The 24,999-nt window shown below is 39.2% G+C and overlaps 2 protein-coding genes across 3 annotated transcripts in view; one reads left to right on the forward strand and one right to left on the reverse strand.

Moving 5' to 3' along the window:
* Positions 1-13,087, forward strand: part of GALK2 (galactokinase 2) — a 76,819-nt gene extending 63,732 nt beyond the window's left edge. Inside the window, exons 9-10 of the mRNA XM_075897172.2 lie at positions 7,268-7,469; positions 12,676-13,087. Coding sequence (XP_075753287.1) covers positions 7,268-7,469; positions 12,676-12,883 — 410 coding nt within the window. The 3' untranslated portion in view covers positions 12,884-13,087. The remainder of the gene's footprint in view (positions 1-7,267; positions 7,470-12,675) is intronic.
* FAM227B (family with sequence similarity 227 member B) overlaps positions 11,252-24,999 on the reverse strand; it is a 221,390-nt gene continuing 207,642 nt past the window's right edge. Inside the window, exons 12-17 of one of the 2 annotated variants that reach the window (XM_089782044.1) lie at positions 24,240-24,400; positions 17,212-17,289; positions 15,954-16,028; positions 15,394-15,463; positions 13,352-13,393; positions 11,252-11,388 (exon numbers count right to left, since the gene is read on the reverse strand). In XM_089782044.1, the coding sequence (XP_089638170.1) occupies positions 11,344-11,388; positions 13,352-13,393; positions 15,394-15,463; positions 15,954-16,028; positions 17,212-17,289; positions 24,240-24,400 (471 nt within the window). In that variant the 3' untranslated portion in view covers positions 11,252-11,343. The remainder of the gene's footprint in view (positions 11,389-13,351; positions 13,394-15,393; positions 15,464-15,953; positions 16,029-17,211; positions 17,290-24,239; positions 24,401-24,999) is intronic. The other variant, XM_089782043.1, reaches the window with a different exon arrangement.

Genomic DNA, 24,999 nt, shown 5'->3' on the forward strand with positions numbered 1-24,999 from the left:
TGTAGCTTATAAGGAAGACTAGAATAGAATAAAATGGAGTGGGCCATTTTAGCAACAAAAAGCACTTTTAGAGGCATTGTTGTGGTAAAAAGAGTCATCATTAAAGCAGTAGGTGCCATAATCTCTAAAATGTCTCTTGACTTGGTGGTTGTATTCAGGGAAGGAGCATCCAATTGCTCTGTTTTAAGAGGAGCGAATTGTGAATGGTTTACTCACATTGATGAGCAGTTGCTCACAGGAGTAGTTGCATCAGAATGACGGGGTTGCTTTATGTGGGAACCTGCCCAGCTTTATTAGTAAGGGGATGGAGAATCATCATCTGGCCTAGATGAAATATAACAACCTGTGGCAACATTTTCTTTTATTAAATTAAGGGCCAGATTCAGTCACACAAATGCAGTAGAATCTTTCTCTGCCAATAGTTGCACTGAAAACAATGGGACGCCTTATGGAAAAAGGTTTATGCCATATTTGTAAAAGTGGTAAAATCTTTCACTGTATGATTTTGGGCGGTGAATTCTTCCACTATATTTCTTGCATCCCCACTACATCTTCATAACTGAGCCATGTTGTTTTCATTAATACACAGTGAAATGTAATTTAAGCAGATGCCAATGAGACCTGACAAAATGTATAGCCTAGTAGAGATTGGTCTATAGCTAAAGGTTAAATTGTACAGGAAACCCCAAAGAAAGTAGTCCGCTGAAGGTGACGTAATAACAAATAATACAACTTACTGGAAGCCACAAAGTTCAATTATTTTAAAACCATCTACAAAAAACAAACTGTTGCACAGTTCTCTGCTATATTTAACTAACCCACATTTGTTTGAGACTAATAATCTCTGGCCTATTGCTGTTTGTTTTTTAAAAGAGTTTTATGTGGATGTCAGACAAGGTTTTATTAATGGCAGTTTAAGTCCTAATATTTTGTTGCTATGGCCCAAACTGTCTTGGTGCATTGGAAAATTCCACTGTTTCCTCTAAGGGCAGTTGGTAGGCAATGAACATTTTAGACTCATTTGAATAGGGTGCTGAAGAAGTCATTTAAGGGCAAGCCCTTTGCAGCAGAGTTAGAGGCCAGGGGCACAGAGCCCATGACGCTTCAGGACCCATTCAGGCTTGTGGGGCTGTTTAATTGCAGTTTAGAGGTTTGAGTTTGGACTGGAGCCTGGGCAGTAGGATCCAGTGAGCTGAGAAGGTCACAGAGCTTGGACTGCAGCCTGAGCCCAAACATCTGGACCTCATAAGCCTGAGTTAACTGGCATGGGCCAGCGGTGCAGTTTTAATTGAAGTGTGAACATACCCCAGTGTCCTAATTGCTGCTCCTTTCCATTCTTCTGAGCCCAATAGGAGAGAGAATGCTGCAGCCCTCAGTCCTTACCCAGACAAAACTGCTGTTGACTTCAGCGAGAGTCTAGCTCTTGTGTAGAGACTGCAGGATTTGGCCTTAATGGCTCTGTAATAACTCTTTAAAACAACTCTATTCTTAGCTCAGATAGAAGATTTGTTTTATGCATCTGAAAGTTTTATACCTTTGTCACTTTGACTAGAGCAGGTTGAGGCTTCAGTGATCATTCTGTTTTATTTGTGAAATACAAAGTCACCTGCCAAATACGTGTTGTGTTTTTTACATAGTAAATGATTTTGGGCTAGTCATCTCCGGCACACCTCTAGGCTTCCTTGGTTGTTTGGACTGTAAATACAGATCTTCTCTTTGTGTACTGGTAACTATTGTTCTCTTAAGGCTGATAGCCTCCAATTCAGACATAGATCTAGATGTTAGAAACATAGTTTTACTGTTGATATATTTGACTGCATGGCAGCAAGTATCGAGATAGCCCTAATATGGAAGAGCTTTCTCCATTACTTGGAGCATATGTCTGGATTTATGTACGTCAGAGGTAGTACCCATAAGAGGTACAAAACAGAGGTAGTACCCATTGAATACAGAGATGGTTGGAAGCCCAAATGTTATTAATTCTTGTATAGAGCATCAGATTTGGAGGTGGTAGGAGGAAAACACTTTAAAAAGATTTCATTAAGTGCTTAATTTTTTTAATTGGAATGCTGCTATACTCTGTCATATCTATGGCAGTTGTGGTTTTCCCTAGATTTATAGTTATATCTCCATACTGTAAAAACCAGAACCCTTTCATTTAATGATATCATTTCTTCACTGATATTCACTTGGCAAAGAGTCATGTTTGCAAGGGAGTCTAAAACAACAACACAAAACCAGTTTCTGTCATTTTGAATGTAATAATTGCTTAAAAGGATAACATTAGATTATAGTCAAACCAAATGTCAAGTTTGTGGAGTCTTCATGACATGAGAGAATGCTGTCAAGGACATAGTTTCAGATTTTCTGACTAGCAGCCAGCATTTAGAAGACCCATTCTAGTTGCCAATACATAACATGATGATCATAACACAACCACAGAGTGTTTTAAGGTAATCTGGCCAGTAAAGCATTATTTTACCAAAGGGTGGTCTCTGAATCAAATACAGCCTTTGGCAAGACTTTTACCTTACAATTGAAACCAGACATGTTTTCAGTTCATTTTTTGGGTTACTACTGTTCAATGGTGATTTACAAGAGAGTGTGAGCTATGGCAATCTCTCACGCAACTTCAGATATGCTCTAAACGAATGCACATTTAGAAATCCCCGTGCTGTAAAACAAGAGTTTCGTAAGAAAAGAATATTTAAAGAGAAATCATCACAAAAGGAATGCTCAGGATTCTATGCCCAGCAGTCTTTCCCTGGCAGTCCTGAACATTCAGGCACAGTTCTGCAACACACATTGCAAACAGCTACAGAAGCAACAAAAATGATGGACACATATATGGCAAAGCACAGCTCTGAATGCATCGAGTAAATCAGAAATGGTTGTTTAAGCATCCTCCGTTGCTCAGTGACATTTCACTGAGATTCAGCTTCCAAGGAGCATTTGAGTCATTCCCTTTTTTGTTTTGTTTTAATCCTAGTCTAAAAATACGTTGTGTACAGAAGGCAGACAAGTTCAATTCACCTTTAGTGGGTAGCATTTGAGTTATATATTAAACAAAGGAATATTATCACCAATGATCCCAATGCACAGTAAGAAAAGCAAATATGGTAGGCGACCAGATTGGCTTACCAGGGAAATCCTTGGCTCTCTTAAACACAAAAAGGAAAATTATAGGAAGTGGAAACTTGGACAGATAACTAGGGAGGAGTATAAATATATTGCTCGAGAATGCAGGGGAATAATCAGGAAGGTGAAAGCGTAATTGGAATTGCATCTAGCAAGGAATGTGAAGGGTAACAAGAAAGGTTTCTACAGGCATGTTAGCAATAAGAGGGTTATCAGAGAAGGTGTGGGGCCCTTACTGGATGAAGGAGGTAACCTAGTGACAGATGACGTGGGAAAATGCTTTTTTTGCCCCTGTCTTCACAGACAAGGTTGGCTCCTAGCCTACTGCACTAGATAACAAAGTGTGAGAAGGAGGTGGGCAGCCCCCGGTGGAGAAAGAACAGGTTAAGAACTATTTAGAAAAACTAAATATACACAAATCCATGGGGCTGGATTTAATGCATCCGAGGGCACTGAGGGAGTTGGCAAATGTCATTGCAGAGCCTTTGGCCATTATCTCTGAAAATTCATGGAGATTGGGAGAGATCCTGGATGATTGGAAAAAGGCAAATGTAGTGCCCATCTTTAAAAAAGGGAAGAAGGACAATCCAGGGAACTACAGACCAGTCAGCCGTACCTCAGTCCCAAGAAAAATCCTGGAGGGGCTCCTCAAGGAATCCATTTTGGAGCACTTAGAATAGGGGAAAGTGATCAGGAATAGTTAACATGGTGAACATGGATTCACCAAGGGCAAGACTAATCTGATTAGCTTCTATGATGAGGTATCTGGCTCTGGGGACAAGGGGAAGTCAGTGGATGTGATATACCTCGACTTTAGCAAAGCTTTTGATACGGCCTCCCACGATATTCTTGCCAGCAAGTTAAGGAAGTATGAATTGGATAAATGGAATGTAAAATGGATAGAAAGCTGGTTAGATTGTCGGGCCCAACGGGTAGTGATAAACGGCTCGATGTCTGGTTGTTGGTTGGTTTCAAGGGGAGTGCCCCAAGGATCGGTTCTAGAGCTGGTTTTGTTCAACATCTTTATTAATGACCTGGATGAGGGGATGGATTGCACCCTCAGCAAGTTTGCGGATGACACTAAGCTAGGGGGAGAGGGAGATATGTTGGAGGGTAGGGATAAGGTCCAGAGTGACCTAGACATATTGGAGGACTGGGCCAAAAGAAATCTGATGTGGTTCAACAAGTACAAAGTGCAGAGTCCTGCACTTGGGATGGAAGAGTCCCAAGCATTGTTACAGGCGGGGGACCGACTGGCTAAGTAGTATCTCAGCAGAAAAGGACTTGGGGATTACGGTGGATGAGAAGCTGGATATGAGTCAACAGTGTGCCCTTGTAGCCAAGAAGGCTAATGGCATATTAGGGTGCATTAGGAGGAGCATTTCCAGCAGATCTAGAGAAGTGATTATTCCCCTTTATTTGGCACTGGTGAGGCCACATCTGGAGTATTGTGTACAGTTCTGGGCCCCCCAGTATAGAAATGTCGATGCATTGGAGAGGGTCTAGCGGAGGACAACAAAAATGATTAGGAGCACATGACTTACAAGAAGAGACTGAAGGATTTGCACTTATTGAGTCTGCAGAAGTGAAGAGTGAGGGGGGATTTGAGAGCAGCCTTCAACTTCCTGAAGGGAGGTTCCAAAGAGGAAGAAGAGAGGCTGCTTTTAGTAGTGACAGATGGCAGAACAAGGAGCAATGGTCTCAAGTTACAGTGTGGAAGGTCTAGGTTAGATATGAGAAAAAACTGTTTAAATGGGAGGGTGGGGAAGCACTGGAATGGGTTCCCTAGGGCAGTGGTGGAATCTCCATCCCTAGAAGTTTTTAAGTCTCCACTTGACAAAGCCCTGGCTGGGATGATTTAGTTGCGGTTGGTCCTGCTTTGAGCATGGGGCTAGACTCGATGACCTCCTGAGGTCTCTTCCAGCCCTGGGATTCTATGATTCTAATGGAAAAAATTTGTTCCACTTATCACATCATTTGAGCCCATTTGCTATCATCTGGCTCAGAACTACATTTCCAGCAACTATACATTGAAATTCTAATTTATGTCGGCTGATTTTTTTATTCCAAATAAGGAATTAGATAGATATTGCTGATGTTACAGGTAGTGACAGGACATGTTATCGAGCTAAGTGTGGAATACCAGTACACTATGCCTGGTTTTAACACAGGGAAAACACTGTCTGGAGACATTTATCACCCTCACAGTCTCAGATTTGGAGGTAGATCTGGAGGCATGAGCCAGGGAGTTCTGCTGTATTGGAGGTGAATCTGCAGATTGCCTGGATCTAAGAACCCATCCTGAGAGACCTTTCTTCATTCTAAGTTTGAGTTGGCCTCTAAATTGATTTCCCTAATGGAACTGGTGAAGACCCTGGCTTTGAACATTCCTCCCATGCCAAAAAGACAGACTAAGATTTAACATCCATCAGTGGATCTGAATGCCTTAGAAATGAGCTAGATACATTGAGCCTTCATGATCCAAGATGACTTGACAGTGTCAGGATACACCTAGATCGGGATAGTCTCCTATACAATAAAGAGAACTTTGTGCACTGTGATTTTTAGTGCTTTTATGAGACTTCTTCCTTAGAGAGGGTCTGAGTTCTTGAAAACAGGTTTTTTTCCCCCAGAGACACAGCTAAGAGCATTCATAACTCACAGTACAATGAATAAAATGCCAACTGGGAAAATTTCCCCTTTACTTTGGAGATGGATCTGACAATTTCAGACTCTCTAAGGGTATGTCTACACTACCCCGCTAGTTCGAACTAGCGGGGTAATGTAGGCATACCGCACTTGCAAATGAAGCCCGGGATTTGAATTTCCTGGGCTTCATTTGCATAAGCGGGGAGCCGCCATTTTTAAATCCCCGCTGGTTCGAACCCCGTGTAGCGCGGCTACACGGGGCTCGAACTAGGTAGTTTGGACTAGGGTGCCTATTCCGAACTACCGGTACACCTCATTTCACGAGGAGTAACGGTAGTTCGGAATAGGAACCTAGTCCGAACTACCTAGTTCGACCCCCGTGTAGCCGCGCTACACGGGGTTCGAACCAGCGAGGATTTAAAAATGGCGGCTCCCCGCTTATGCAAATGAAGCCCGGGAAATTCAAATCCCGGGCTTCATTTGCAAGTGCGGTATGCCTACATTACCCTCCTAGTTCGAACTAGGAGGGTAGTGTAGACATACCCTAATACAGAAGGAGATTCCTGGCTTTTCAGCCATGACCTCTTTTGGGTAGAGAGGCCACATCTCTCTACCCCCTGAATGGCCCCATAGTTCCCTTCCTACACTGTGAGGTTCCCAGCAAGCCTGACTTCCTAACAGGCCAGCAGCTGTGCTTTGCTTTCTCTCCAGAAGCAATGAACAATGTAATGTCCACCAGTTATAAATTACCACACTGCTCTAAGCAAGCACTTGTATTCCTGTGGTGAAAGCATTACAGATAAGACATATGAAAAAAATAAATGTTCCTACATGCAAACTATAAGGATAGGGTTTCCAGATGGTTTCAACAAAAATACCGGATACTCTTAGCATTACATCACAATCTATATTACATCTTATTTAGAAAATACTGGACATTTATATTTTCTCAGATATGTTTCCCGAACAGAAAGCTCAAATACTGGACTGTCTGGTTCAAAACCAGACACCTGGCAACCCTATATAAGGATTATGAGAGGTCACCTCAACTCCAACTTTGGACTCTACTGGGTATCAGTCTTTCAAAACCCACAACTGAGTTTTTCCTTTGGTTACAACTTTAATCTTTATTATGTGGTGTAAAAGCACCTTGTACACTGTTTGCATGAAGAGTTGTCTATTGCTTCATCCACCTTGTAATTTTTGGGGGATATTCTTTCTAGACCATACATAAAAGCATCAAAACTAAAATGATAATAAACACTTTAGTCTGAAAACAGTATCAAAGCAGAGTTTTTAAAATGAAGCGTTGATTATAGCAAAAATATCTTTTGACTGAGAAGCAATCTAACAAGTCAAAAATACAGAAATAAATGTACATATTGTAAGTTTCCATTTTTTTCTTTTTCAGTTAGGTACCTGTTAAAATAATGGTGATTAATAGAATATGTAATAATACAATATTTTCACTTCATTTTAGTTACCACCTTTAAATTGTATCAGCGTTCTAAGCATGTGTATAGCGAAGCTGCCAGAGTGCTGGAATTTCAAAAGATATGCAGTGAGGCACCTGCCAGTGCAATCCAGCTGCTGGGAGAATTAATGAACCAAAGTCATATCAGCTGCAGGGACATGTATGAATGCAGCTGTCCTCAACTGGATCAGCTGGTGGACATCTGCCTGTAAGTTTTGACAGCAATGAACGAAGAACTCTCTTTGACAATATGGTTTGAATAGATTGGAAAACATGACATCATTAGCTATTGTAGTTTTAAAATGAAAGAAAAATATTCTTGTCTCTTATCACCAAATTAATCTCCTAAAGAGACGTTATGTAGTCAAATGTTTTCCTGCTGACATCTGAGTAATGCTTGTCAGATGAAAGTTACACTTTATGGTTTCATGATGGAATCTAGTTCTGGACTGACTCGTCATCAAAAAATTTCACAGTAAATAAAATTGGCTACTACGTTTGTTAGGTTTTAGAAGAGTTCATGATCAGTGTTCTTAAAATCTCTTCTCAGTTGTTACTTTTAGATGTATTTCTCCTTGCATATTCCTTAATCATTTCACTGCTGACGAGGCTGTAGCTTCAGGACTGTTAATGCATTCTTTGATATAGTGTTGCCTTGAAATCTCTATGGAACATCACGAACTAGCATTTGTTAATACTAAAAGTACATTTTGCCCAATGCAAAGCAACACGACTGATATACTAGGCAGCAGTAAAGTGGTTAAATATTGAATATCTTTTGAATGGACTAGTGCCAATGAAAGATCTCTCAATGTAGAGTCTTGGCCCTGTGCAAGGCACAGGCAGACACTGCTGTTTGCAGAACTCAAAAGAAAAAGTAGAAAAAATAAAGATCTTGTCATTTTTAGTTACATTCACAACTGGATGGACGGCGCTATGCAAGAAAAAAATGTTCTGTAGCATAGAATTCAAACACAAGGATAAGATTCAATGCACACATGTAGTTAGGATTGTATCAAATTAAAGTTAATGGGAACATCTTAATTAGATGGACCAAAGAGTAATAGTGAAAGAAAAACATGGTCACTGTCCCAGTTTCATCAGATTTCTTTCAAAATGACCATCGTGCAATGAAATGAAAACATGAAGAATGTAGCAAGAATAACTGAGCAATGAACCAGGCTTTAGTACAATATGAAATTATTTTTGAAACTATGTCTATTGTATGGGACAAGTTATTTATTTATTCGCCATTCAGTCCACCCATAAGAAACATGAATGTATTTCAATGTTTTCTGGATATAACTTTTCTTAATGATGAGGAGAATTTTGCGCAGGGGTGGGCAAGATGTGCCCAGGGGCCATTTCCAGCCTGCTGCCCCCTCGTTGGGATCCTTAGGCACAGAGCAACTCACGCCACTTTGAACAGCTGCTCTCTGCTCTGGACTCTGGGGAAGGAGGTGGGAGGCTTCATGTGTTGCCTCCACTCCCCAGCAAAATCTCTCGGCTCCCATTGGCCAGTTTCCAGCCAATAGGAGCTGAGAAATTTTGGATAAAGATAGTGCGCAAAGTCTCTCCACTCCCCACCCGGAGTGGAGCCAAATGGAGCTCCGCCATTTTGACTAGTCTGATGCTGCAACCGTCAGGCAGAGAGCCTGCCTCAGGTTCCTGTAGGGCAACTGGCTGGGAGCCACCTAGGTAAGTACCTCCCAGCCAAAGCCTGCCTCTGGCCTCTGGCTTCTCTTCCCCCCAACTATCTGCCCCAGGCCACCACCCTCTCCTGCCACAGATTACCACCCAAACCCCCTGTACCTCTCTCTCTTCTTCTTCCAAGTAACAACTCCCTTGAAGACCGTGAACCCCCTCTTACACCTCTCTCCCAGGCCAGAATCCTTTCCTACAACCATACCCCCTCCAGTGCACTACAAGCCCCTGCCCCAGATCACAACCCCCTCTTTCACCAAAACTCCCTCTCAGACCCCACACCTCCTGAACCCTAGTCCACTACCTCAATTTTCTTTCTGCACCCAATCTCCATCCCCGACCCTGCACCACCCCATAGAAGTGTAGTCCTTGACCACTTATCAAAATCTTGGAGTGGCCCCCCCATTAAAAAGTATTGCCCACCCCTGATTTTGCGGCTACATTGTTACGTACAGTTGATTATTAAAGTTGAAGGAGACAGAATTTTATGGCCAAGATTTTTAAAATGAACCAGTGATTTTGGGTGCCCCACTTTTTAGGTGCTAAACTTGTTACATCTTGAAGGGGCCAAATTTTCAGAAAGCGCTGAGTATCTGCCCTCTGCAAGGTCCCTTTAAGCTGTTTTAAATTGGTTACTCAAAGTCTGAGGCATTTAAAGATCTCTAGTCACTCCTGACAATTTTGGCTAACATATTTAGTTTCATGGACCAGCAACTGCATAAATTAAATTGTCTTTACTTACAGTGAAATACAGCTGCCATGTAACTTTAAAAACCTTTCCAAAATACATTCCATATCATTGCCTCCTCACATGGTTTAAGCCATAGAGAATAATCTGCATATCCAGATGTTTTCTGTTTTGCCTAACTCTTTATGTTTTACAATATACTCCCTGCCAAGAAAAAAAAGATTCCTATTGGCTGTGGTTTGGAGTGCTGAAAAATTTAGCCATTAGTTGGTCAACTTTTTATGCAAAGAGAGTAGACTTGTACTTTCTGTAACCTGCTCATGTTGTTAATAGCTGTTTTTCTTGTTAGTTGTTTAAAGCAGGGCAAATAAAACAGAGAGATTTTCAAAAATGCTTAAGAGATTTAGGGGCTCAGGTCCCATTGAAGATCAACTGGACTTGGGCTCCTAAATCCCTGTGGAATTTTTGAAAATCTTGAGCCCATAAACCACTCTGGATATTTTTCTGTTTCTTGGTGTTACATGTTCTATTCAATTATGTGGTGTTAGCCTTGCTTGTTTTAAAGAAAAGATTGTTGCCCACGTGGTTACAGAATAAAGTGTGAAGATGTGACTTGAGGACAGCTTAGACTTGAAAACCAGAAGACAAGAAAAAAATAGTTTGACTCATGATTTTTAAGTCATTCTCATGATTTTTGAGCACTTGAGGTTTGGCAATGCTATTATATTCTTTTGTATATTGCACAGCATTTGTGGTTGGTCAAACCTGCAGTGATTTCATTGTGATTGGAAATTTCAATAGATGCTGTATCCAGGAGTGCTGAAACAGTTTTTATAGTGAGGGGTGCTGTGAGCCATAGAACCAACTGTAAACCCTGTATATAACAAAAATCACTTCAAGTCAGGGGGTGCTCCCGTACCCCCATAACCCTAGGTTCAACACCTATGGCTGTGTCTTGACTAGCATAGCCACATACTCCAAACCACATCTTTGCTGATTATTTTGATCTTTGCGCACACACTCAACTTTGGACAGTTCCGAATGAGAATGCATCTAATAGGCTGACCGCAGAGCATTTTCCCCTCACCTTTATTTCCTGATTTTAACTTCAGTTTGAATAAACAGTTTGTTCTTGCAGGTCCTCATTTATATTCTGTTATGTAGGATGCATATGGGACCAATTTTCAAACTTGGGTGCTTAACATTAAGCATCTAAATTCATCTTTAGGAAACTAAATCGGTAGCCCGAATTTCAGAGGTGCTGAGCACCAACAATTTCCAGTGACACTGAGGAATGCACAGCACCTCTAAACATCAGACAAATTCTGAGTTACCTAGAGATGGAACCAGGTGCCTAATCTTAGCATCCATGTTTGAAAATGCTGGCCACATTATTTTGAAGCTTTAACACATAGCCTGTTTCTTTTAAAATTAAATTTTGTTGCATTTTTAAATGATTAAGTATAACAGCAATTATAAAATGTAACAACAGAGAATTATTTAATGAGATGATTCAGAATAAATCTGAAGATATTTAAATGGCATTTCACAATAAAAAGCCAACGCTGTATCTGCAATACAAACACTTAAAAATTAGATTGCCTTCCAACTGAATTTGAGCAGTTGACTTAGCTGCTTTTTAAAGAGGTAGATTGAACCCCTGAAGACAATGGCAATCTTTCCATTGATTTCACTGGAAGTTGGATTGGATCCTGCTTGATTTACGAGGTTGCTTCTGTGGATCAGAGAATAAAAACAGCAGAGAAAAAGAGCAACATACAAAAAGAATTATAACACTGCAAAAATAATAATAATAAAAGCCTGGAAATCAAGAATGAACAGATCATTGAGTCAATATGTAGGATAGTGTCCTTCCATTAAACACACACACAGAGTAGGTGCTGGATTCAGAAAAGCACTTAAGCCTGGTCATTTAAGATGCCTTCCTCTGTTAGTTCCTAAGCAAGTAGTATTCCAGCACCTTGAAATATTTAACACTGATTTTCAACCTGTATCTAGAACCTTGCAAATTTGCAGATAGCTGCTTTATATCTGTGGGTATCTGAATCCACAGATGTCAATGTGGACATCTGTCTATGTTGGTATGGAGAACTTGAAAACAACAAATGGAATAATAGAAAACAATTATTAATAGTATGAAGATACAAACTAGAGAGGTAGTTTGTATGGAAGGACAGAAAGTGCACAGTTAGGATCAGATATTTTTTTCAGCTGCATTGTTGTAAACCCACTCAAACCAAGCCAGTCAGATTGTTTTTAAAGCAGACCTGATGGTGAGTGATGGGTAGAGCTCTGCACAGATATAAAATTTGTATCCGCATCCATATCTACAAAAATGAGCTGCGGATATCTGCATTAACTTCCACGGACGCAGATACCCATGGATCTGAAGTGGATATCCCTGGATTTGCATGGCTCTAGTGATGGGACTTTTTAGTTTGCCTTTTCTTGAGATTTGCAGTACTCCTTTTTCTTTACTAGCACTGTGACTAATCTTGCAAAAGTCCTGCATCTTCAGAACATGTTATGACTCTACGGGAGCAACAGACATGTATAGTGTGCTGACTCTTCTAAATTTGAAAATGCCTTATATGAACAGGACCTATGCAATTAGTGAATGAACATTACTTCATTTTTGTCATATCCTCCTGTCATAACTTCTGATGTTTTAAAACTACTGCTAACTAATGACTTCCTACTGCTTTCTTCACCTCAAGTTATTTCAAAATCTTTAAGCATTGTCAGAGCATCTAATTTTTGCAACTGCTGGAAATAACTATACTGCAGAATTTAAATTGCCAACATATTTTTGTCTAAAACGTTTAATGCAAATAGAGTTCAAATGTCTCATAAGACCAAGTGTGCCATATAGTTTTGAAAATGAGAAATAAATGCATCCCACATTCACTGTGCTCTGTAGGCAGTTTATGTATGACAAATGATCTCCTTTGATATACTGCACTCAATTTTTTTATTGTTGTTATTATTATTATTATTGCAGGCAGTTTGGGGCCATCGGGTCACGCCTGACTGGAGCAGGATGGGGTGGCTGTACTGTTTCAATGGTGCCTTCTGACAAGCTGAGTACCTTCCTAACAAATGTGAAAGAAGCTTATTACAAAAGCAATGCCCAAAGGTTAGCTTTGGAGAAGAATAGTCTGTTTGCTACCAAACCTGGAGGTGGAGCTTTGGTTTTTCTTGAGGCTTAGAGAATGTAAAAATTTCAAAGAAACTATGTAGGGCATTTAGGAATTGGCAGTCTTCCTATGCCACAGTAAATTAATCCCTTTTCTGTTCTGTATTATAATGAGCAGTTGCTATTATCAAGATACATTTCTAAAGAAACAATTAAAAGAGGTTTCTTAAGTTTTATAATGTATTTTTCCATATTAAAAATATCCTTCCAATTAAAAGCAGCCTAAATACTTATTTCTCTCTGGATTATACAATGTAAATGTTGCTTTACTAAAACATATCCATTTGAAAAAACTGAATAAACCAGACAATTCAAATAAAGAGGAATACTTTTCTTAAGCAAGTGTTTTTCTCCCCACCCTTCTCCCCCCGACATAAAGGTAAGTGCAAGTTGAGTAGAGAGTTATGTCACTTTATAAACCCAAATGAGGTAATATTCAACCCCTAATTTCAGACCTGCTTTACAGTTGTGGCTTACTCACTTCTTCCACTGTTGAATGCTGTCTTATCCCATGATTGAATTCCTGTGGAAAACAAAGAAACAAACTAAATTGTTAAGGGCATTGCAAATGTTTTGCTGAACACTGAAACATTTTTAGGATTCTCAGAGAAGAAAATATCTGGTATATTTTTGCAATGTAATATTAGAGTAGCACCTGTGGTGCTTAGTTAAGGACTGGGTCCTCATTGTGTTAAGCAGTCTGAGCTCATTGTTGCTATTGTTTGGATCGCAGTTAGCAGTGTATTTTTTACAACATTTGAGACAACTGCCAACTCTTTCCAAATTCTAAGGAAGCTGAGTGACAGGCTTCCTAGTTTTTTGGCCAGATTGAGTGACATCATAGCTATCATAAAGGCCGACAGAGCTAGTTGAGTTTGATTCTTCTCTTCTACTCCTGATCTTTTCTCAAAACATTTCTTTCTGGGTTAAAGTTCCCCTAGCTTGATCTTAGCTCAATTACAACATTTTTTTGGTTTAAAAAATATGTTCAACCATTTTTGAGTTGTGGATCATGAAAAAAAATATTTTTCTTCAACTACCAAAATATCCATTCAGCATTTATGGTGCTCAGACAACTCATGAACAACAACAACAGCAGCAGCAGCAAAATTAAATTGTATGTGACTGCAGAAATTTGGCTCACAAATGAAAAAGCTACAATTGGTTGCAAGTGACCCACTGACCACAGGTAGAACTTAATTTCTGTTATCCTTTGCCTGCTTATAAAGAAAAAGATTCTCTCACCAGTGCCAAACCAAAGTAAATGGGCTTGGTGGAGGGTTGGCCTCCCACGGGGAAAGGGAGGAAATGAGAGCAGGCCTTGCAGATACTGTTGGCAGCCTCAGAGCTGCAATAGTAATGATAATGTATCTCTGCTATTATGCTCCCTCTCCTCCCTCCTCCAGAAGAAATGATTAGTGGCTCCAGCCTAGTCTACTCGTGTCTTTCAGTGGCGAGGAAAGAGCCGCTAGGAAACTCTGCTCCACAGTATGCAACATTCTTGGTTGCTGCCCAGTGTAGTGGAACCTCAGATGTTTTCTGGTGCCAGAACCCATGCAACGTTGAAGGGCCAGGAAAGATTTGTCCCTGTGTATATCTCTACAGCTATGCAAGTTTGACTGTAAAGAGATGTGCATCCAAATACAGATCGCTCAGAAGAGATGCAGTATGTACTATCTAGTATGTACTACCTACTTCATCACTCAGAAGAGATGCAATATGTACTACCTTCAACTACATGTTGAAGAGGCAGTTCTGGGATGCTTCTGATCCAGTGAAAGTGGTGTGCAAGATTTGATCCAGGTGGCCAACACAGACTCCCAGATCTGCTCAGGAGGGTCACCGGGAACACGTAAGGGTAACATTAAAAGTAGGAAGTTATACTGTTGGCAAGTCAGAAACAGAAAGGTGTGACATAGATAACACTGGGATCAGAGAAATGATCTCACAGTTTTCAGAGGGAAAACAAAGGTCTAGTCAGGATAGCTGGAGAAGAGGAATAGAATGATGGGATTGTGGGGAGATGTAGAAAAGAGTTGAGAGGGGGAGTGAAATCAATGAGTGGTGTGAACAAGAATAGAGAGCACAGAATTCCTCAGAAAGGTTCTAAGCTTTAACTAGGCCTCTATGACTGCTTATATGAGCTTACATATGGGTTGTATGCTATTAATGTGTAGCAAATATGCATATTTTCAGCCAGACCTGCAAACATGGCAGGCAGTGATCTTCCAGAAATGATGAGATAAGCTTATAGCACTTTAAGAAAGAATAATTTGGCATTTATTTTCCAAAAATACTTTTCTTTGATCTCATTTATTTGGTGAAAATCATATTTTATGTATTTTCCTTTAATAAGTATATAACAGCTATCACAGCATAGTATGCACTGTGCTATCCACAGGCCTACTTTTCTAATGACTTAGGTGTGCATTATGTATGCCCATGTCATCAGAAAATCTGGACCATATTTTTGAAATTTGGAAGGAGACTGCTTTTATTTATTGCATTATTATAGTTACATACCAGTTCATGCATTAACTTAGCTGCGTTCAGCCTTAGTTCAGAGGGGTTCTTAGAAGTGCTCTCTGTTAGTCTAAGAACAGAATAAAGGATTTTTTGCATCAGCAATGTTTTTAAGTTGAACATGACTTTTTTTGTAGTTTCTGAATGTCTCCAAATATATGGAGATAAGTTTTCATGCCTGCAATAAGTTTCACATTTGAGCTTTCAGTAAGTTTAACAGATATACAGTATTTATGGATGAAGTAATTACAGAATCATAGACATATGGGGCTGGAAGGGACCTTGTGAAGTTCTCAAGTCAAGCCCTCATGCACCGGAGGGGGTGGGGAATGAGGGAGCACCAAGTAAATGTAGACAAACTTTGACAGGTGTTTGTGCACTCTATTCTTAAAAAACAACAATGACAAAGATTCCACTACTTTCCTTGTAAGCCTTTTGTAGATCTTAACCAGCCTCACAGAAAAGTTTTCCTAATATCTAATCTAAATCTCCCTGTTATAGATTAAACCAAATACTTCATAGGGAAACCCCTAAAATGTTATAAAATGGTTAAAGCAAACCTTCTAAACTTCTGGTTAATTTTTTTTCTCTGCTGTTCTATTTTTGAAATGTCTTCTCTACACTTGTTCTGAAACCTGAAAAACCAAAATTGAGCACATAGAATAATTAAACTTGTATTAAACTGATTTATATGAGAATTTCAAGGTACGCAAATTACACATATAAAAAATGTACTCAAGTATTGTATGCAGTCTCTGAAAATATGAGAAAAATGAATTTTTAACTTTTGTTATTTTAAAAGGGAAGTTGAAGAAACTATGGTTGGTATTTTAAAACTTCTCTAGCGATCAAAGAAACAAACTGTGAGCATTAATGGTAGAAATAAAAACTGAGGCTGAGTTGAGGTTTTGAGGTTATAAGAAAACATGGAGCTTTTATATTATTGAAATCTAGGGCAGTGAAGAGAATGACAACAAAGAGGAAAGTTATTCATGTTATAGGTATCTGCTGTTGTCTTACCTGTGAAGAAATCTCTGAATAACAATAGTAGTAAAACTAAACATCCCCAAAGTGCTGCACATACATCTAGTAAAGCAGCCACTACCCACAAAGCATGAAGAAAACCTGAGTGTTGCTGAGAGTTTTCTAGTACAGGTCAGACTCATGCATGTGCAGCAACCATGTGTAAAACAAGGAAGTCTTTCCATAATTGGGTTTTCTTAAAACCAGCTTTTTCTTACTCAACATGCAAAACATTTCGCGCCCTTTTTTAGTTAAAAGAATTCAATCAATATACATATATTATTTAAAAAATAGCAAAGAACTTGTGCGATAGTAATGCATTCTAGTAGTGTGTGTTGTGGTTATTGATGTAACACAATGAATGGATTTTATCTTGTAACATTCAGGGGCATAGTGAGTTTAATCCTACTGTGCAATGGAGGAGATCTAAACCTTTCCAGAAAGGATTTATAGTAAAGATACTGCCAGACTTAACTGCAGCAGCATTGCCTGGTGCCATATTAATATGCCGTATTATCTTAGTCCTAGTGACAAGAACTTCTCCAGCACAGTATTAACTGGTTTCATATCTTGTGTATGTGGGGCCTGCTCTTGCTCCCCTTTGGCATGAAGGGAAGTTTTGCCATTTACTTCAATTTGGGGAGGAGGTAGTCAAGTCTATATTTCTGACATGTAGTATATATGTCAATCTAATAGATAGTAATTATTTACATACCATCTGAAAAAAGAGAGTTATTATCCAGATTGGTATCACTCTAATGCCTTCATTTATCTTAAAAACTGCTTTAAACTTACACAGTATAATCCTTCTGGAATTCTCTTCTGAGCCTTTGTGTCTCTTTAATAAGTTCTTGATAAGTTGGAGCAACTGGTGTGCTACCATTTCAGTCAAGTGAAAAGATTTCTATTTTCAGACATTTTGGGAAATTAAGTGGTATGCTATATCCCAAGCAAATTTACAGGACAAAATAAAAAAAAACTACCCCTAAAACAACATTCAATTTAGATGTGTTCCTCTAATAAAAACAGACACTACAATAATGAATCAAACTGAAACTGTTATGTCTGGTACTAAATTATCATTTAGTTTACACATATAAAATATATGCATCATCAAACAATTATATGAAATGAACTTTAGAAAGGGTTCCTATCAAGAAATAAGAATCCACAACAGCAAACTGTTATGATTTAGCATTATTCACACTGTAAACTAAGCATGTGAAATGTTCTATTAGACACTAAAAGCTTATTTGAAGACAGTTACAGGACTGGTTAATGGTAGGATGGCACAATATTAAAAAAAATGCCAAATATTTTAATTGGAAATTGTGCTCTGTGACATAATTACACTCAACTAATCTGATGGCTATTCTGGACACTTGAGGTTGTCAGGCTGACAGAGACAGCCCTGTCACAACCCTGTATTTTCAGCTGTTTTGTTTTAGCTGTTCTCTTTTTGCCATTCTATTACCAGTATCACAAAGACAAAAGATTAATCCTACCTTGGGATTTAACCCCTTAATTTGTGCCCTCTACTTCTGGACTCATGTCAAAGAACAATTTTCAGGCAATGATCTTCATGTTCCATGAAACCTGCATTTGTAGATAGATGATCGTCTGATTGATTTTTCTGTGGACTTCTGGGTAGATTTTAAACTGTTACTTAACAAAGGGAAAAACTGAAATTACATCGTAGAAGGCCTGTTCATAAGAGTGCAAGGAAATCCTCATAACCTTCAGCTTATCCTTGGACTTCAGCTCTGTCAATCAACCTGATTCACAGCAAAAAGATGGCAGCTACTAGTGTGCTGGTAGAAGCAGTGCTCTCCATGTTGCAGGGCAGTGGTTCTCAAAATTTTTGTATTGGTAACCCCCCCTTTACACAGCAAGCCACTAAGTGTGACTTCTCGTATGCATTAAAAGAGGATTGGCAGGGATGGTGAGCCTACCCTCTGTCAGGGCTGGGAACGGATGACGCAGGTGGATCACTTGATGATCACCTGTTCTATTACTTCCCTCTGGGGCTTCTGCTATTGGCCACTGTTGAAAGACAGGATACTGGGCTAGATGGACCTTTGGTCTGATCCAGTGTGGTCATTCTTATGTTTTTCCTTTTTTATACTGACCACTATTTTAAAGTGATATTTGTAAGTTTGTTAATATCACTTTTCATAGCAGACTTACTAATGCATGCAGACATCACCGCAGACTTGCCAGCTGGCTGGGATGTATGTACGTGCAACCCCCACATACTAACCTGGCAACCCCTGAGCGGTTGTGACCCCCCCAGTTTGAGAACCCCTGTTATAGGGCTTGATCTTGCCACTGGCATTGGTACATCCCATGATGAGCTCCTTATTTATAAAGTCACCTATTCTGCCACCCCTACTCATACTGAATTCTACCTTACATCTTCTCAATCCCATTTATTTCAGTGGGACTATTACTCAGCATGAATCTGGCCCTAATGCTCTGAATCACTGAGTCACTCCAAACTGATTGATAGCTTTTGTTAAACTTGCTGCTTCTGCAGAGATTTGTTCCTTGGTTTTACTTCAGTGGCTCATAAGTACAGGAAAATGCCAAGACAGAAGGAAAAAAGGAAGCTCCAGTCCAAGCCATTGGAAAGATTCCTGAGGTCTGCTCCAATGCTTTAGCAGTAAAATCAGCAGATGTACATTCTCTCATTTGGGGTGAAGTCCTGGCCTCATTGATGTCAATGGGAGTTTTGCCATTGCCTTCAGTGGAGCCAGGATTTCATCTCTAGTCCCTGGCATTCAGTCCCTCGCAGTGCAATTCACTGGGGGAAATGTCAATTGTCAAGTCACATGAAAAAATATGATCGTACAAAGTCCTACATGTAATTAAGGCACTTAAGACGAGGATTAATGCCAAGTTCATGGCATATGAAGCCAACATTTCTACTGATAAAAATGTGCAATCCGCGAGTAAAAATATTATCAAGTGAGGCTGAAATGACTGACCACCTTCTGACCAAGTGGGTCTTTGCCCACGAAAGCTTATGCTCCAATAAATCTGTTAGTCTATAAGGTGCCACAGGACTTCTCGTTGTTTATTCAGTACAATAGTAGATTTGCCTATATTTGACACACATTGGTACCCAAACAGCTGTCTTTTTCACAGCCAAGTTAGGTGCCATTTTGAGAGGAAATAGAAGCTGTACAGGCTACCAGTCTTTCTGAAATTCAACACAATGTGCTGAATTCAACACAATTCCCTTACTTCCATTATGAGTTAATAACCACACTAAAAATAGGAAATAAAATATACCTGAATCAAGGGAATCTAGTAAGGATTTACAGAACTTCTTTAAAATTAAATTAAGGCTATATAATAGAGCCATATATGTGATCGAAGCCAGATATTAACTATGATCTCAAGGAACTTAATCAGAGGGGGGCTGAAGACCAAGAAAAATACAATTACATTGCTTTTTAAAGTCATTTATGGTGAAAGCCTGAACCCTGAGGGTATTTTCAAATAAATTCCTGAATAATGTTTTATGGAGGAAATCAACTATATCAACAGCAGAACAGATGATGAGTTTTCAAAACCCTTTTCTTTAGTTCCTTCTTCTTCCAAGTCCAGCTGACAGAGTGAAAGTCAGTGGACTGATGTCCTGAGCAAGAACTTTCTTTCTTGGTGGAGGTAAACAGATACACCTGAAGATCTGTGACTCAAGAAGGCTAACAAGGAGGTGATTGGCCACTTTTGAAGCTGTTTTGCTGTACTTCCTTCCAATCATCTTGCTGCCACCTTTCTTAAAAGAAGCGGTTTGTACAACCTTGCTCCAAATAAAGTGAAAGAATCTCGAAGCTGACACATTTTTCCATTATTGCCCTGTTTCAGTATTCAGAGTCTTCAGATTTCCTTGATTCCAGTCAATTTATTTTTTGGATTTGATGTAGCAAAGACACTTCATTGAGCTCACTGGCTGAATGGTGATAACCTCTTGCTGCTGGATAAAAATCAGATATGCATGCTCATTCTCTCCAGTCTGTCAGCTGTCTTCTTTGACTTTTGACCATCGAGTACATGTAACTGTGGGCACTAGCTGGGCTTGATGGAGTGACTACAGGGGCACTCTATAAAGGTAATTAGGCATCTACAACCTCTTGGTAGGCACCTAAGTCCCATTTTTTTTTAGGCACCAATGTGAAACATAAAATTGCCATTCAACTGCTTCCAAACCCTGCAGTGCCTAAATTCACTCAGTACTGAAGTGTTTGCCTCTGGAGTATACACAGTGCAGCTTTGCTCTAGGTATCCAGGCATCTGTCTTCTGGGAAAGGTCCTAAGGAATTTACAAATGGGGGAAGATAGCTGTTTGGCCACTTAAGTTGTGTGCAGGGGACTGGACCAGGAGGTATGCTGAGAGGTCACCTACCATATCAGACCCCTTAGGCAAGTTTATGCCAAATGGCTTGAGTGGGCAGGGGACCCTCCCTTAAAACTGTTATCCGAGTGAAAAGGTTATTTGCCTGTGATGCAGGGGACCTCCTGCTTGTTTTCAGTGTCTCTTCCTCCTAATGAGGAAAAAAGGATTTAGAAAGGGAACTGCTACCTCTGAAGTGGGGGCCCTAACCGGTAGACTATACACACATTACATTTCTTTCACTGGCCATATTAATACTTCATTATTATGTGAATGAAGTGGAGCAATTTCAATAGGAGAAATTGAGGACATGCCACATTAGAGTATTTCATAGCTTAATGGTTAGGACACTTATCTGAGCCATGACACATCCCTATTCAAATGCCTTCTCATCGGGGGGGGGGGGGGGACATGAACCAAGGAAGCTCTGGCATACCCTATCAACAAGCCTGAAGGTTAAAACGGAGGGCCTTCATGTCCCCTAGCTGTTTTGTTTCAAACTGACCTGTGACTTAAGCAGATGAACATCTGCCTTTCCCATAACTGGTGGATCACAAGTGAGATGGGCGTCTTCCTGCAACCCAGACTTAGGTGCCTGTCTCTGTGAAAGGGGCAGGGCTTAGCATACAGTCCTCTGGTCAGCATCTCCCATTGCATAACTGAGGCAGCTCCTGACCTACCCTGCTGAATTTGTGGCTCACATTTTAAGGCATCTATTCAAAATATAAAAAGCATAGGTCCCTAACTCAATCTCTGGGGACTGCAGTATTGATCCTGTGATTTTCTAGGCACCACAACTTCCAGAATCACAATGCCTGAATCCCTTTATGGAACTCACATTTCTTCAGAGAGATTCACAAAATAGTTTTAAATAATTGCTTACCTGCCCCTTGTGTTCTGTTATGGAAGATCTCACAATATTTTGTTCTTCCGTTACTGCAATTTCTTATACAAGTTTGCAAGAAACAAGCTATTGTATAGTCAATTAGCACAACCATGTAAGCTTCATTTTATTAGATGGATTCTATAACCTGTGTCCTTTATTTGATATTAGCTCATTTGTTAGATCTTCATCACAGAATGATGTAATAAGTTGTGATATCTGTAAAATTTATTTGTTAGCATTAAGTTAAACTAGCAGTCTCACTCAGTTCATTCTTCCCAGACCCCTCTTTCTGTTCTTCCTCCTTCAGCTGCCTACATACAAGAAAACCACAGAGAGAACTACTGTAGTTGATGGCAGAAGGATCTTGTGAAAGAAACATTAATTTTCTGTAGTATTCTGAGTTATGAGGCTTGATGGTAGCTAAGCACATGGTACACATTTTTTTTATTCCATCATTAACAAAGTGCCAGTGAGTTTGCGAGCTCTCTCAAGCAATATTATGGGATTTAACAGTACAAAGTTTGAAATTCAGTGGTGGGCTCTACTAATGAGATACAATGCCACCTATACTGCTGAGAAAATGTATTTAATAAATAAAATTAGTACACTACTTGTTGCCTGATGTTTTTATTTATATTTGCAAGTGCTAATTACCAGAGTAGTTTTCATAATTTTAATGTTTCAGAATGGACTTTTGTATTCTGCATTTCTATATCTAGGAAGTAGTTAATGAGAAGGATGATATTTTGAACTCTGATTTTATGGTTGGGAAGTCATCTCCTCTTTTATTTGCTATGTATATTCTGTAAAGGCCGTCTTTAGTTCTTATATCTGGAGATAAGGAGTTTCCTTTTCTTGTAAATTATAGCTTTGAATCATGCACCATTAATGACAATCAGCATAACCATTCTTCTCTAAAGATGCTCTAAGTCTGCAGCCAAAATTATGCATTTGAATTATTTTATGAAGTTCCATGCTGTGTCAGGATCTGAGTGGTACACTGAATGTAGATATTTGTCTGTTTTAGCTTTTCTCTAGATTTTTCTTAATGTGCCGTCATTAGCTGTCTCATAATCATCATTTAAAGCATGAAAGACCATCCATCTTCTGTTTTAGTTGTGAAATGAATAGAAGCTTTTATGCTATTAAGTTATGAAAAACATCAACATTTTGTTTATTTGGGATGACTTCAATGTGGGCAATATAGTGTCTCCAGTTATTGTAATAAAACAATGTCACTTTCAGTGATTCATGAATTCACAATTCATATGCTCCAGGAAGAAAATCTGATTTTGTTTTAAAAACCACAATCATGCAAATTACTTATGACAATGAAAGTTGCTACAAAAGCTCATGTATTAACCACTTCTGGTGGTTCATTTGCCCATTTAATCTTTCCATAATAAGGGACAAATGATGGCTGCCCAAGGTGGGTGCACTCGATGGTGGAGAATAGCAGAAAATTTCTGCATTTAGCACATCCATATGTGAGGTAGACAACTCATTTTTGGGGAACTCTGCTCACATTCTGAAGAACAACTTTGCAATATTTGTAGCCTAAAACCCTTATAACCAGATTTCACAGAAAGGCGTCCCCTGCCCCCCTCCCACACACACATTCCTCTGAAGCACAGGGCCTGGGGTGGCTGCCCCAATCCATACTTGGACTTGTTCTGGGCACCACCAAAAATTATACAAAACTGGTTCTCATGTACACTGGAGACCACAACTATGAGAACATGAGAAAATGCTTGAGGGAACTCAAGTGTTAATCTTTATGGGGAATCATTAAATCTACCAAAAACAGACTAACTGGAAACAATTATAGAAGTAAGAAAGAACAAAATGAATTAATATGACCATTAGTTCTCAAACCCATTAGTTTAAAATGAAAACACAAGTGGAAGGTACATTGCTGACTCCACCACAACACAATAGATGCAATCTCCCAAGGTTTAGGCAAGCCTATCCCAGAGATGTATCTAGATCACACAGTTCATATCCTGGTTCAGATCTTTACCTGAGGTTTTTGCATTTAGGGTTCTGGTTTAAACTCAACAACAATAGGTTGAGCTGTAAAGCTTGAATTCAGATAAGAATTTCCCTAAAATTTGGGAAGTTTTAGATTTATGTTTCTGGTTCAGATTTATCTCTGCTATATGGATTTAAAAGACAAAATTTCTGATAAAGTTATCATGAAGTTTCATGTAGGCATTATATATACTATGTTATGTTAAGGGATAACAGGATTAGGGACCAGTCATATTCCATCTTCATGTTATATATCTGCTATTTTTTTCTGTTTTGCTCTAACCACTTGATGAGATACTTTGCATTACAGTGGTCTGTTTCAGTCTAGAGAACAGAAAACTGTCCAACTATCTTGAACATAATGGAAAAAGAAAACAAAATGCATGGGTAGACTTTAGAAATGCAGTCTTCACTTTTCTTTTCTTTGGCTATATAAAACCATTGTAGTTAAAAGCTTAGAAGAATGCTTTATAAAAACACAGCTCAGATTACAGCAAAAAAGGATATGGTAGCTTGCAAATTTCAGTGCGATTCATCTTGTAAGTCAAAGAGCTTGAGACACCATCAGTGATTTCATGCATCTTAAGATAATGTGAGACCAGAGGACTTGGAGCACCAATTCTGAAGAGTACACGCTGGAAGACAGGACCTGAGCCAATATAACAGGACTGTGCAGAGTGGATAAGGTCAGCTAAGCATATAATTATTGAATTAATTTTCTTGCAAATATAGTAAATATAACACCATGGAATTGTGGATATACATATTACCAAATATCTCTGATGGTAAATGAAAACAATAATTATAAAAAAGCTAATGAATATGCTTCATATTGCAAAACAGGGATAAACAATGACCATTTTTTCGATAGAAAACTGGGGGGTGATCTGTGAAGAAACATGGGAATGCACTGTATTTCTTGTCAGTATTATAGGAGATTGTATCAGATCTACTTGAAATAGTAAAACTCCCACAGACCTCAATCACAGCAAGATCAAGTCCTTTGTGGGGAAATTTCCCCTGAGACATATGAACAACTGCCAGCAAACTCCAGCTCATTTTAATGATATTTTATGTCAATGCAATATTTTTGTAATATTACATTTAAGCCAATATTTGTGTTAAATGATTCTCTTGTGGTGTAAGTGACTATTGAACTTCATTTCAAATCATATTGCTTAACATTCATGCTTATCACAATCTAGCTATTGTTAATGCTAATGTAGAGCAAAGATACTTAAGTACTATGAAAGGGAGGAACTTCATA

Source organism: Pelodiscus sinensis, chromosome 14 (genome assembly GCF_052426305.1).
Source record: "Pelodiscus sinensis isolate ZL-2025 chromosome 14, ASM5242630v1, whole genome shotgun sequence".
In the NCBI taxonomy this organism is placed as follows: domain Eukaryota; kingdom Metazoa; phylum Chordata; order Testudines; family Trionychidae; genus Pelodiscus; species Pelodiscus sinensis.